This window comes from Rhagoletis zephyria, unplaced genomic scaffold (assembly GCF_001687245.7).
Source record: "Rhagoletis zephyria isolate East Lansing unplaced genomic scaffold, Rhagoletis_zephyria_1.1 Rzeph_scaffold_00441, whole genome shotgun sequence".
In the NCBI taxonomy this organism is placed as follows: domain Eukaryota; kingdom Metazoa; phylum Arthropoda; class Insecta; order Diptera; family Tephritidae; genus Rhagoletis; species Rhagoletis zephyria.
This window is the reverse complement of record NW_016157525.1, coordinates 141,653-156,818: the sequence shown is the minus strand read 5'-3', so window position 1 is coordinate 156,818 and position 15,166 is coordinate 141,653. Positions and strand designations below refer to the sequence as shown.

General features: G+C 35.2%; 1 protein-coding gene across 2 annotated transcripts in view; it reads left to right on the top strand.

Moving 5' to 3' along the window:
* The first annotated feature begins 3,399 nt into the window (after positions 1-3,399).
* The window catches only part of fz3 (frizzled 3), a 144,385-nt gene continuing 132,618 nt past the window's right edge, over positions 3,400-15,166 (top strand). For both annotated transcript variants that reach the window (XR_001846977.1, XM_017611680.1), the window contains exon 1: positions 3,400-4,702. Coding sequence is in view for 1 of the 2 variants with exons in the window: in XM_017611680.1 (XP_017467169.1) it covers positions 4,421-4,702 (282 nt within the window). In the remaining variant the exon portion in view is untranslated. The remainder of the gene's footprint in view (positions 4,703-15,166) is intronic.

Below are 15,166 nucleotides of genomic sequence, written 5' to 3'. Positions count from 1 at the left end.
AACCGCTTTTGATAGCACGAATGGAACCTGGTATTGGGGAAAACGGGCCGCCAATCTGATCATCAGACAAAGTACCTCATATCAACATATAAGAACCTTTGCGCATTAGACACACGTCACTGTTGGAAGTTATCCGGATATTCAAAAAATCTCGATAGATCTCCCAGCCCTACTTTTTACCTCTGATGTCGGGTTTAAAAGATTAACTAAGGTCTCAGCTGCTCACATTTCATTTAGAAGACTTTTCGGCCTTAGTTTTCATTTACGAATGCGACAAAAGCTATCAAGAGCAGTTTTACTCTTCCAAGAGAAAATGATCTTATGAATTAAATGCTACCTAATTATTTATGTTATTCGCAATGTTTATACAGCTTCTAGCTTGGAGTGCACACACGAGCGCTGCCCCGCCTTGATATCCAAATCGTGCTTGGCGACTTCAATGCCAGGTAGGGTTGCCAACCGTACTATAATATATAGTATTATACTATTTTTCCGATCGGCATACTATACTACGAGAAAATACTCTATTTCTTCATCTATAGATATACATATGTAAATATATTTTAGTAATTTGCAAGAAAAAATTTGGATTTATACTGAATTAACAATATTGAATGATGTATTGTGGAACGATTTTTCGTCATCCTTTGTCAAATTTGGTTTGGAGACAAACCAGTTTCGGCGTCGTGCCATCTTTAGTGTAATTTTTCGCTCTAAATAGTTCGTGTTTCCTTCCGATTTTTATGTATTCGTGTTACTGTCTGTTTTAACTGTCATTAGGTCATGCATGCCCATCTAAGTGCGTCAGCTTTTGTTTCATTATCCCATAGTACATTTACGACTATTATAATCCAAAATATGCATTTTTTCGTCACGAGTGGCTCGTTCACTACTGTTACGATTCGAGCCCTGTTCTGCCTTTTCAAAATTGGATAAGAAAACAAACAAATTGGTGGTAAACGAGGACACGATGAACCCTCTCCTGTAATAAAACAAACAGTAGGCATGACAGTTATAACATCGAGGAGGTATATATAGAGTTTTTAGTTTATTTGGAAACCAGCATTAAGACCGATAATAATGTCAGCATCGAAATCTAACGCAGGATCACTCTTGCCAAGAAGTTCTACTTTGGACTGAGTAGAAAATTCAGAAGTAAAGTCCTTTCTTGGCGTACGTAAACCACACTCTACGAGTATAAGTCACTCATCAATCCCGTGCTGGTATATGGCGCAGAAACATGGACTATGACAACATCCGATGAGGCGGCTCTTGGAGTATTCGAGAGAAAGATTTTGCAGAAGATTTACGGGCCTCTACGGGTTGGCGACTGTGAGTACCGCAGACGATGGAACGATGAGCTTTACGACGAGATCGACATAGAGCAGCGAATTAGAATACATCGGCTCCGCTGGCTTGGTCATGTTGTTCGTATAGACACCGACGCTCCAGCTCTGAAAGACCAAGTCGAGAAGGATCTGGCTTCACTTGGCGTTTCCAATTGGTGTCAGTTGGCATAGAAGATAAACGCCTGGCGTGCTTTTTTGAACTCGGCCGAAATCGCTTAGCCGGTTACAGCCAAATGTTTGCACCTGAATTCACTCAAATTCATACATATGTGCGTCGTTGCTAAGTTCCTACATGTGTACACAGCCATAGAAAATTAAGCCGTTTACTTTAATTTGAAGTTTGCAATAAAGTTCCATCGAACCCAATCCGCCCAACAGAAATACAAAATCCTGCTGGAAGCTACACAAATCGAACGTTCTCCGATTGACATAAACAACTTTGCCGGGAAAATAAACAAAACCGGCACATGAAAAAGAGAAAATAAAATATGGAAGATGAAAGAACTTTTGCCGCTATACAAAAACCAGTCCCAGTTGTAGTCAGTGATGATAAAGTTGCCACAATTGTGCTTTTTTGGTACAATTTGAAACCAAAAAGTACATTGAAACCACATGGACCTTTTTGGTACATTTTGGAAATGCAGCGCTGTGTGTATTTCTATTGGTTTTATATTTACGCTGGTTAAAAACTTCTACTATTTATACAAATACTTTCTTCCTTCTTTACTCCATGCAAACTTCGACAAAATTTGTACTACACTACAAGGTTGGCAATTCTGAGTACTTATAGAAATGGTTTTGTCTTTTGCTACCTCACACCTTTTCTACCGGATCACGGAAACTTAACAAAATTTAAATATATGCAAGTTATGGGAACGAATTAAATAAATTCAAAACGAACTGAACGACCGGATGCTTGCAAACATTTTTAAAATACCTTTATTGTCTATTCCACATTCCTCCGCAAAAATTGAACGTGACTTTTCTGTTCAGAATCTGATAAAAGCTAAATGTAGAAACAGATTACAATTAAAAACCCTCGATTCCTAATAAAAGCAAAAGATTATATAAAACCTTCTCAAAGTTTTTGTCATGATATAAAAATACATACATGGTCTTTAAAAAAAAATGTAACTTACGATCTCAAAGAAAGTAAAATGCTTGACTAATTTTTATTCTACATTTAATACATATGGGTGTTTCCATCGGAAGGTCCACCACGACAAAAAAAATAAAAATCTTCTATCTAACGTATTTACGGGCCGATTTGTCTGCTTTTTAAAATATATACTGGCTATGTAAGTAGAATCATGTTTGCGTAAAATGGTCTTCATAGGTGGCGCCAAGGTTGAGATATTTCGAAAAACCGTATTTATGGTCCGATTTGGTTCGAATTTAGCGTATGTAGTTGAAACATAATAAGTCATAGATTTCCAACAAATTCACCCTGAATAGGCGCTGAAGTCAAAATATGAAGTATATTCTACATAAAATACATGTTTTATTTGCGTTAAAAATTCATTTAAAAGCAATATTAACAAAAATATAACGATGGAAATTTATGTCACGTGACGCTACGTCACGTGAAGTTTCACACTTGGGGTTGTAAAAGAAAATTGAAACAAGTTGCATTAATTCAAAAAACTCTAAAAACAACTAGAATTGCTCCAAATCATAATAAAATAAGTCTCATGAAAATATCCATCCACAATTCGCAGAGTTTTGCGATTTTGTAAGAAAAGAACAAATCTACTTCCATTTTTTGTCACGTAACGACGCTCTCTTTAAATGCTTATATTTCAGGACCAAGCAGTTCGATTGTTTTCATTTTTCGGTTAAATATAGAGCTAATTATATGCTATACAATGGCCCAAAAAAGTTAAAGAAAACTTGTATCACATTGAAACGTACGACTGTCACGTATGCGACGTATGAAAATACTCATATATGTATATTTTTACAAGATGTTTATTTAAAAGGCGTTAAATAAATGTATATTTCTTTTAAACATTTATTGTTTTTGTGAAAGCGTTTAAATTTTTTTGTTGGTACATTTTTATTAGATTTGATACATTTTTTTCTGACGTTTGGTACAATTTCGAAAACTTCATTTATCATCGCTGGTTCGCACGATTGGTGGTTGCATGCAACATGTTTGAAGCTAATCCGGGTTGAAGCGCGTGTACCAGCGGCTGAGGTATATTAACAGCTGCTTTGTGGAAATTTGAAGAATTCTTCAAACGGATAGTGTGCGAAGCGGTCGGTCTGATGTGCGCGCACGGTGCTAAGTAAAAACTAAGCATAGTAATGCAAAGATAGCATAATAAGATATCAAAAGTAAACAGTGAAGAGATAATAAAAACTCGTGCATACATATCTTGGTGTTTGTGTGCGTGAGTGTTCAAGTGCGTCCGTGAGATTTCTTACTTACACACAAGAAAAAAACTAGAAAAACTCATAATTGGGCTACTGCTGATTGTGTGAGTGTACGCACAAAAACTTGTTGGCTACCGAGGAATCACTTCTTGCCTCAGTTACTCTGGCGGCTGTCTTCTTTGTGAACGTGTGCGTTTTTGTTCCACTTATCTTTTTTGTGTTGTGTATTTGCCGCGCTTGAGAGAATTCCACGGTCTTTGATGTTATTTCATGTGGCCCGACAACAACAAAAAAGGCAACCGGTGCCAGTGCGCCATAAAATCGAGTGTAGATTTGTAGTTGTTGCGGCATTGAATGTGTAGAAAGGAAACAGCATAAAAAGAAACATAAAGGCCAAAGTAGCCGCAAAAACAAGACAAATACAATAGAAGAGTAGAAGATAAGTAAAAAGTGTTTAGCTACGCCGATGTGGAAAAAATGCTAAAATACCAAGGAAAATTGTTTGCCCAGAGTTGAAGAAAAAAGATCTACGAAAATAAGTGAAAAATACTTCATTCGTAGCATATGAAGAAATTCCGTTAGAAAAAATATTAAATTATTTTATGGCGACAGTTTATATGTACTACATAAAGAAAAAATAAGTGACAACAACATCAAGAATCAATACTACCAATAAGTGCATTAAGTGTCACAAAATGTGTCGTCCTTTCCACAGTTCCTCTGTGCTTATCTTCGGCATTATCCTGCAATTAGTTGCGGTCGTGGTCAGTGTGAGCTCTGGAGTTGCATCGCATCAACTTTTGTCCAGCAGCAGTGGCATAGGCAGTAGCAGCAGCGGCAGCGGCAGCACTGTGAGTGTCAACAATGGATTACAGTGCCAACGGATCACAGTGCCAGCGTGTCAGGGCTTGGGCTATAACATGACAGCTATGCCAAATTTGGCCGGTCACACGAATCGGATGGAAGCCGAACTGCGGGTGGGTAAAAAAAAACAATAAATTACGGATGTACTTTCATAATTTAAGTACATGTGTATGAACATAGGACATACATACATGCATACTTATAAGTACGCCACCATGAGTAATCTCTTAAAATTGATGTAAAGAAGCATGACATTCTAGTCAGACTGCCTCATAGGACTTTTTGGAGAAAAAAAGTTGAATTTCTAAGAAACCTTTTCAAACAAATTGAACCCCACAGGATCTTCAGATAGTTGATACATTCTTCTTGTGTGTGTTCTCAGCACAGTCATGCTTGAAAGTATTAAAAACTAAAAAAAAGGCTAAAAACACTGGATCACAAATTTTAAGTTTGTCTTTGTTCTCCAGACGACACTATCCAATTTGTATGCAGAATCGATCGCTGATTCCAAAAAACTAGTTAATTTTTTTCTTTATGGATACGTTTCGAAACATTTGCAATTTACCGTTATTCAGCTTAAAAAAAAGAGTGGGTCCACTTAATCACGTATACCTTACGAACCAATTAAATAATCATAATACGTGATAAGGCTACCCAGCAAACACAGTCTCTAACGTTAGAGAAATTTGGATTTCTACATTAGATAACTAGGGTATTTCTCTAATCGTTGTCGAGTCGATGACGAAGTTAGAGAACTACATTAGAATTCGATTCGAGAACGATTAGAGAAAGAACGAAAATTCAAATAAATGTAAATAAGCAATATTCCAAATGAATGAATCATAATTTTTTTAAAGTTCAAATAATTCATTATTATTTTATTGCAAATACGTTTAATAAAAATTTTACAAACAAAGCGTTTTATTTAATAAAGCAAAATAGCAGTTTGAAATTCAAATTCGAGTCCCATTAGAGATCAATAATAGAATTCGATTAGAAAATTTATATTTTCTCGAGTCGAGAACTATGTCCCATTTTTGTTGAGATTGATATGATTCTCGATAGTTTTTCGAGTCGATCTCAAACGTTTGAGATTATCATTATCTAATCGATAACTAACCTCAATGTTTGCTGGGCTAATAAAAGCAAATAAAATTCTCCATAAACCGTATACCTACATATACATACAGCGTGGAGACGAATAACTGTTACCCCGTTTTTTTTTTGAGAAATAAAAGAGTCCTTTATAGATTAGTATTTTATTGTTAATTTTCCACAGATTTTACTTTAGTTGTATTAATTAGTTATTAAATTTTAATCCCTATTTACATTTGCCAGCAGTTTAAACTTTGAGAGAAAAGTTCATTTGAGTCAGTGGGGTCGTCGGTTCGAAGCCTACTGAAAGAAGTCTGATGAGGAAATGTGGTGATTTCCGAAATAGCTATCACTTCTACCATTTTTTTCACATTATTGTTGCTTTTTCACAATAAATTTTTCATTAAAAACGGCCTCAAGCTCATTAAAAATTGTTGAATATAATTAATACAACTAAAGTAAAATCTGTTGAAAATTAACAATAAAATACTCTTTTCGCAAAATCTATAAAGGACCCTTTTATTTCTCAAAAAAACCTGGGTAACAGTTATTCGTCGCCACGCTGTACATACATCACTTTTCGATAGCCCTGATAGTTTCTGAGAAATTAATTCATCATTCCAGATTTTTTGTTTTTTTGATGAAAAAATGGAAAAAATTCAAATTTTAACAGGGGAAAAATAAAAAAATAAGAGTTTCTGTGTAAATGTTTTGCACTTGTGTTAAAGCCTGTTCCTTTAGAAATAAGTTAAGCTACAACCCAAGAAAATCGATGGATAAATAAGAAAGTAATGATTGGTCAAATGAAAATGCGAAAGGATTTTTTGTATGAAATGTGAGCAGAAAAGAGTGTTACTCATACGCTACGTACACCTGAGTAAACCTGTAGGCAGCCCCAAGGCGAATGGAGGGACCTCCGAACAGCAAATGCTTTTATGAGAAGCTTTATCATGGCAAAAATACACTCGGAGGTTTGCCATTGCCTTATGCCGAGGGACCATGCTGTTAGAAAACTAACTAACTTAACTAATTTAGATTTTGCCCGGACCTGCGATCCAACCTAGATCTTACGGCCACAACGGCCGCCAATGTGATCCATTGTGATCATGTACCAGCTAAATATTGCTCTCTTCGCCTCACATTGACATTTGATCTAATACGTACTTCTTATAATTTCTACACCCGTTATCTTCAAATAAAATTTATATTTTAATGTTGTATTTAACCCATTACCCAGGTCTAATTTAGCTTTCAATTCATTTACACACCGACCGCACCTACTCCTTCCTTCAAACCTCTCTCCTATTAAGATGCAACTATATTGGCTTCGTACATATGTACATATTTCTCTCTCATCCGCGTAATTTTCAGATGTGCCGCTAAGTTTCTGTATCGGTTTGATGAGTTGTGTTGAGATGCGTTCCTTTGCGTTCCATATGCGCCGCAAACGCCTCAAATGGAAAACCATGCCAGCACAACAGGCGCGAGTGTTCGTATACATATTGTGATCAGACACTTTAGATAAGCACGTACAACCGCCGTTGAATGACCGCTCAAATAATGAATGACAGACCGCCCGCTCGCCTGGCGGGCTCGTAAAGAAAATTCCCAGAAGTTGCATACGTGTTTTTTAAGTTTTTGTTTTTTGTTTTAATATCAGCATACATTTAGTACATCTAAGGTTTTTTAAGCCCAGCCGATGCAGAAATGCAACGATGCATATTTGATAAAAAAAGCGCAAAGGTTCCTAAGTTGTTAAAATTTTTGTTTGAAGATATAATAATAAAATGAATATATAACTGATTTAAACCCTATCCAATGCTTCAAAAAATGTCACGAAAATAGTATTTTGCACCTTTTGCTTAAAAATACTAGTGCTTTGTATAAGTTACTGCCAGAATAGATCTCCACACGCAACATAAAGTGTTTGTAAAAAACGAATTCAAGGCGACAGCATCATTGGTATTTGAATTTACAACATTAATTTTGGAGCAAGAAATGTTGCGGCAGAGAACTCAAAAGATAAGATTCGTCAAAATATCTGCGAACCTCCGAGACATTTCAGTAAACAGTTCTCTTGGTATAAAAACAAAATAAGAAATGAAGTGAATAGCAGTAAATGATAGCATATAACTTTTAAACCCAATACATCTGCGGCTCCGCTGGCTTGGCCATGCCGTTCGAACGGACACCGACGCTCCAGCTCTGAAAGTATTCAACTCAGTACCCGCTTGTGGTAGCATAGGAAGAGAAATGGAAAGACCAAACGGAGAAGGACTTGGCTTCACTTGGCATAGAAGAGAAACGCCAGGCGTGCTTTTTCGAACTCCGCAAAAATCGCTAGGCGGTTACAGCGCCAAATAAGAAGAAGAATATACCTGCTGTGGCTCAAAGAAAGAAATGTAGAGAAACTAAAAATTAAGTGGTATCTAAATTATAAATTTTTTGTAATGTTGGCAACCTTGATTTTTGTCTGAAAAATTCCGCAAAGGTAAGACACGAATTTCTTATAGCTGCGCTTGACATGTAACGAAATTTTGTACTATGAAAATATGGAAAGCTTCTTACAAAGCGTTGCATACGGCAATTAAGATATTCGTAAGAATAAAGTGGGATATGAGACACGAATCTTAAAATTGTATTAATTTATGCATTGGATATAGAACGAAGCATGTTGGGCTTATCACAGTTCAAACACTAACAAGCTCTTAGAATATGAAGTTCTAAAAACGGTATATCTATAAAAACATACATATCTACAGAGTACATACATTAAGATGGTTCAAAAATTGTACTCAGTTTTATATAGCGAACACTGACTTGTTTCTGAAAAGATATTTAGACCAAAGTTCCAATTCAGTTTTCACGAAAAACATGCTATAATCGACTAAATGCATATCGTCGCAAATATCATTTTTGCCACAACGGCGATTTAATCGGTTTTGCAACTGGTCCACTGGCGGTTTTGCAAAAACATCGACGATATGTATGTTTATCGTTACGAGGCCGCTATGGTGTAGTTGTAAGAAGTGCGCGCTTCCACTCCGCACGGCCTGGGTTCAAGACCTGGTCAAAGCAAGATCTCAAAAACAATGTAGAAAAAGAGTTTATTCTTAATAGCGGTCGCCCCTCGGCAGGCAATGGCAAACCTCCGAGTGTATTTCCGCCATGAAAAACAGCTTCTCATAAAAATGCAATCGCCGTTCGGAGTCGACGTAAAACTATAGGTCCCACCCTTTTTGTGGCAACATCGAGGCGCACAGCACAAAAATTTTTTTTCAACATGGTTGACAACCGAAAAAGGCTTTTCTTTTTTCGAACATCCGATCAGCCAAACTTCAAACAACTTGCCTTTTGTGATAGCACGAAACGGCTAAAAACGGCAAGTTAAGTAAAATAAATTGAACTCATTACATCTTAATTTATCCATTTCCAATTCCATTTTGTTTGCCGAAAGTCAACGAAATTGTAAAAGCTTACATAAAATCATAAATGGAAATAAATCAGAAAATTTTAGAGGTTATGCAAATAAGTTAGTTTTTTTGCAAACAAATGATAAAAAGTCACTTTTTTAAATTGGGACATAGGTTCTCACTTAGATATAGTTTTGTTTCCCATTTAAAATTTTCCTGTAGTTATTCGAACTTTACAAAAACAATGCACTTGAAATTTACATAATAAACCGGTTGCGCAAACAACGTATCAATAACGTTTTGAAAGTGTAATTTTGGTTTATTGCTGTATAAAGGTGTTTTTTATTTTACAAAAACTAAGTGAAGTTTCTGTTATTTTGGAGTATTCCCTACAGAATGGCAACAAAAAATAATGCAAAACTGCCTTTACGAAATTGGACTTTCGCACAGCCAAATGTATCATTTGATCTAATGGTAAAATCACACCACAAGAGCATACACGGTCAATCAACTTGATGGGCCATTTAATAAATTAAGCATATTAAGGGCCGTAAACTTATCTATTTTAAACGATAGTTAAATCGTTAATAGATAAGTTAACAGACCTAACACTTTTACAGTATGTATGTATAAAAACGTAAGGAACATACAATACAAATATGTACATATATATCATTCATCCTTAGCTTAAAAATTCATCTCTTACATAAACGAAAAAAGAGATCAAATTAAGCATATACAACTTTTTCATGTCAAATATGAATAAATTCTCCAAAGGGCTAAAACAAGGGCTAGGGGCAATTTTAACTTTATGTGGCCAAAAAAACTATGTGGTAGCTAAATCTAGCCACCAAAGGGCTAAAACAAGGGCTAGGGGCAATTTTAACTTTATGTGGCCAAAAAAACTATGTGGTAGCTAAATCTAGCCACCAAAGGGCTAAAACGGCAACGCTGGTTGTCACACAAAACTGTAGGTACCTCAGTTTTACCCCGACTCCGAACGGCGTGNAATACAAATATGTACATATATATCATTCATCCTTAGCTTAAAAATTCATCTCTTACATAAACGAAAAAAGAGATCAAATTAAGCATATACAACTTTTTCATGTCAAATATGAATAAATTCTCCAAAGGGCTAAAACAAGGGCTAGGGGCAATTTTAACTTTATGTGGCCAAAAAAACTATGTGGTAGCTAAATCTAGCCACCAAAGGGCTAAAACGGCAACACTGGTTGTCACACAAAACTGTAGGTACCTCAGTTTTACGCCGACTCCGAACGGCGTTTATTTTTATGAGAAGCTGTTTTCATGGCTGAAATACACTCGCAGGTTTGCCATTGCCTGTCGAGGGGCGACCGCTGTTAAGAAAAAACCTTTTTTCTAAATTTTTTGGCGATGTTGCTTTGACCAGATCTTAAACCCATGCCCTGCGGAGTGGAAGGTCGCACTGCTTACTACTACACCACAGTGGCCCCGTTGCATTTGTCGCAGAAAATAATTATCCACGGTTACATCAAAAAAAGGTCAAACTGCATACCAGGGATGGGCGTAATCAGTAAAATGAATAATTGAATAAAAAAAATAAGAATAAGTTTTCATTCATCATTTCAACAAATTTTTAATCTTCATTCAAGCACTTTCGAATGTAGAATACATTTTTATTCATCATTCAAGTAATTTCAAATAACGAATAAATTTGTATTCTTCATTCAAGCACTTTCTAATGATGAATAAATTTTTATTCATTCTTCAAGTAATTTCAAATAACGAATAAATTTGTATTCTTCATTCAAGCACTTTCTAATGATGAATAAATTTTTATTCATTCTTCAAGTAATTTCAAATAACGAATAAATTTGTATTCTTCATTCAAGCACTTTCTAATGATGAATAAATTTTTATTCATTCTTCAAGTAATTTCAAATAACGAATAAATTTGTATTCTTCATTCAAGCACTTTCTAATGATGAATAAATTTTTATTCATTCTTCAAGTAATTTCAAATAACGAATAAATTTGTATTCTTCATTCAAGCACTTTCTAATGATGAATAAATTTTTATTCATTCTTCAAGTAATTTCAAATAACGAATAAATTTTTATTCTTCATTCAAGCACTTTCGATTGGTGAATAAATTTTCATTCATGATTCAAGTAATACTGAATAATGCATAATTTTTCATTTATTCATTCTTTCTTGATCACAGAATCATGTAGACGATCATGGTAAATGTTCGTGTTTTATATACATATTTATTGTGTGTGAAATATCAGAAAATATATTATCAAAATCTGCATATGTATGTATATAAGATACGAAAATTTACCCTGATCGTCTACCTGATACTGTGATCAAGAAGGAATGAATAAATGAAAATTTTGCGTTATTCAGTATTACTTGAATAATGAATGAAAATTTATTCTTCATTCGAAATTATTTACTTGAATAATGAATAAAAATTTATTCAATGTTCGTGTTTTATATACATACTTATTGTGTGTGAAATATCAGAAAATATATTATCAAAATCTGCATATGTATGTATATAAGACACGAAAATTTACCCTGATCGTCTACCTGATACTGTGATCAAGAAGGGAATGAATAAATGAAAATTTTGCGTTATTCAGTATTACTTGAATAATGAATGAAAATTTATTCTTCATTCGAAATTATTTACTTGAATGATGAATAAAAATTTATTCGTTATTTGAAATTACTTGAATGAAGAATACAAATTTATTCATCATTCGAAAGTGCTTGAATGAAGAATCAAAATTTATTCGTCATTCAAAATTAGAAAAATCTATATATGAACCATTCTCTTTTAAGTCGGACGGATTTCGTAAAAAAAAATATGTCATGCCTCCGATTCGGTTCAAATTTTTGTATGGGTTCATGAAATAAGCTAACACGTGTTCGAGGAATTTTTGTTTTCTTTTTTTTCATCAGTGATATGACCTGTCAAAGTTTGCAATTTTTCGTGATTCTGACTAATCATGTACGAACGTTTTCCAAAAATTTTGTGTCCGCGAAAGGGTTAACTGTTTAGCGCCTGAGGCTAAAAGCCGGATATTGTCTGCACCCTTGTTAGACAGAGCCATTTCAACAATATTAGAGTGGATACTCTACCAGGGTTGCCACTGTCGAAAAAAATACTTACCATCCACTTGAGAAATATCTACCAAATGTGGAAAATATTTACCAACAACTTTTTTTAGTTATCTTAATAAACACTACAGTTTTTCTCTATTATTAGTTACTGCAATAAAAATTTAAACTTTTTGATAAGGAACTTTTCATTTAACGAATCATATGGTATTTGATATCATATCAATGGCATATTCTCGGTTTCCTTCAACCAAAAGCGAAAGTGATAAAACTTCATCATTTGAAAAAATTTCAATTATTTAATTTTTTTTTAATTTTTTATAAACAAATAGTACAGTGACTCAAAAAACGCTTCGTGATTTCTTTTTAACATTAAGAATGTTTTTCAAGTTTGTTTGCTATTTTTTTGTATAACAATATTGTTTACACCCAAATTATCGTCTAAATCGAACCTTTTACTCTGAATTTTTTGATAATTTTTGGGTATGTAGTTTTATAGCCCAGGGAATTTAAGTGTAACCAACAATATGCAGCTAAAAATTCCCGTTGATCTTTTTAATTTTTTTGCCGCCGGACTTTTGAATTTTTTTTCATTTAACAATTGCCATTTATAAAACCAGATTTTTTTAATTTTTTGACAACAATCATAGTGTGTAATTACCAGGGAACGGATTTTATGGAAATTTCCTTTTTTTCTGCTAAAGAGATAGATATGATATTCGATTAAGAATGTCCACGATTTAGCTTTCCCTGATTCCATATATACACTTTTGATGTTGCCTTTTTTTGCCTTTTTTAAGATATTTGCCTTTTTTTGCCTTTTTTAAGATATTTGCCTTTTCTACAAGTGATTTTAGCATTTACAATTTTTTCTTTTAAGATTAAAAAATATACACATGCCCATGCGGCTTATAGAAGCGCAGGGACCTCTTGCCAAATTGGTGTTGGAAAAATTCAAAGCCGTTTTCTCAGCTAACGTAGGCTTGGAGATAATAAGGGGTGTGGATAAAATTGTAAAGGGCGAGAAAAACGCCCTTATTCCTGATCAGAGTTGGGCAAAATTTATTCGAATGACGAATAACAAATGAATAAATTGTTTCTCTTGTTATTCGTAAATAATAAATAATTTTGTTTATTCAAAAAAAATTATTCGAATGACGGATAATTATTATCTTCATTCATTATTCGAATAACGAATAAAATAATTATAAAACAAGTATATTATTTATATATTTAGATATGTACATATATTTATGTATAAAATGATAACCGTTTTCGTTGTTGCGATTTAACTCAAACCCCTGGATAGATTTAAGTCAAATTTTCGGAGGTTATTCCCTGCGCATAAAGTCCTATTAAAGGCTACTAGAAAACTCCTTGGTGGGGATGGAGCCGAGTTATTTATAAAAGCCGTATTTATGAACCGATTTCGTTCAAATTCAAAATGTGTTCTTCCTGCATGATATACTTATGCGAAAAATGGACCCGCTAGGTGGCGCTGCAGTTANGAACTGATTTCGTTCAAATTCAAAATGTGTTCTTCCTGCATGATGAAAAATACTTATGCGACCAGCTAGGTGGCGCTACAGTTGAGTTATTTAGAAAATCCCTATTTATTGTACAATCAGGTTGCAATTCATAATGGTGCTGCAGTCGAAATCGTACATATGTTTGGACTACTTTGTTTTTTATGTTTATATTATATGAATTTACGATGTCTCACATCGTCATACACCCTAAATGCGACTTTGCATCTACCTCCGCTTGATGAAATTGCTCGGGCGGCCATTGCTGCAGCAGTAAGACTCAAGGAAACCAGCTCTTGGATATTTTAAAAGTGGCGAATCAGCAAGGAAAGTTACGACCACATCCTTCCAAGAAAGACCACTGCTGGTATATCAATGGCCAAATTTTACTTCAAGGGTTTTTGGCTCTCCTATAATAGAAAACGCGGAGGATGGTTCCGTGCGCAGAAGTGGAAAACTTTTGACTGCCATTCACCTGGGAGTGGCCAGAAGCGATTCTTGTGCGTACGGTTCAAATCGCAGCTCACAACGTCCGGATATTTATATCCACGTATCCTCTGGGTAGCAACCAAACACCCGTTTGGGAGCGAGCTAAAGTGAGAAGGCGTAAAACTTCGCGTGCGCTGGGTTTGGGTCCAGCCACGTTAAAACCCCGCCCAATGAAAAATTCCAACAAGCCTCGGATGAGACCCCCTTTTTCTGATGACGACCACGGCAAACGTATAAAGGACTATGATTTAAGGGTATGCACCTGGAATATCCGGACCCTTAATGGGGAAGGTGCCTCTGCCCGGCTGGTTGATGTCCTCGGGAAGACAAAGGCTGACATCACCGCCATCCAAGAAATGCGATGGACGGGGCAAGGTAAAGTAAGCGTGAAGCCTTGCGACGTCTACTACAGTTGCCACGTAAAGGAGCGCAAATTCGGTGTTGGATTCGTGGTAGGAGAGAGACTCCGTCGCCGAGTACTGGCGTTCACCCCGGTGGACGATAATAGCGTTGAAAACCAAATATGGGTAAAGTAAAAATTCTTAATTTAGGTTGAACAACTAAAGAGCAGAACCCTTCTCACACATATTTTTGCCAAAAAATAGCGCTCTGATGCTATATGCAAGAAAAAATTCGATTCAATGTCATGAGCTTTACCGATGGTCTTATTTCCACTTGTGAGATCTTTTCTAAGCGTGCGTAATCTTCTTCTATGATCTTGCAACTACAACATTGGTCGATGCATCAACCTCTAGGCTTATGTCATGTAGGCCAACAAAAGTCCTTATAAGGAAGCTGAAGAGCACAGATGTGCGTTTTCTATTATTCTTCTTCTTCTTATTTGGCGCTGTAACCGCCTAAGCGATTTTGGCCGAGTCCAAAACAGCACGCCAGTCATATCTCTTCTGTGCTAACTGACGCCAATTGAAAATGCCAAGTG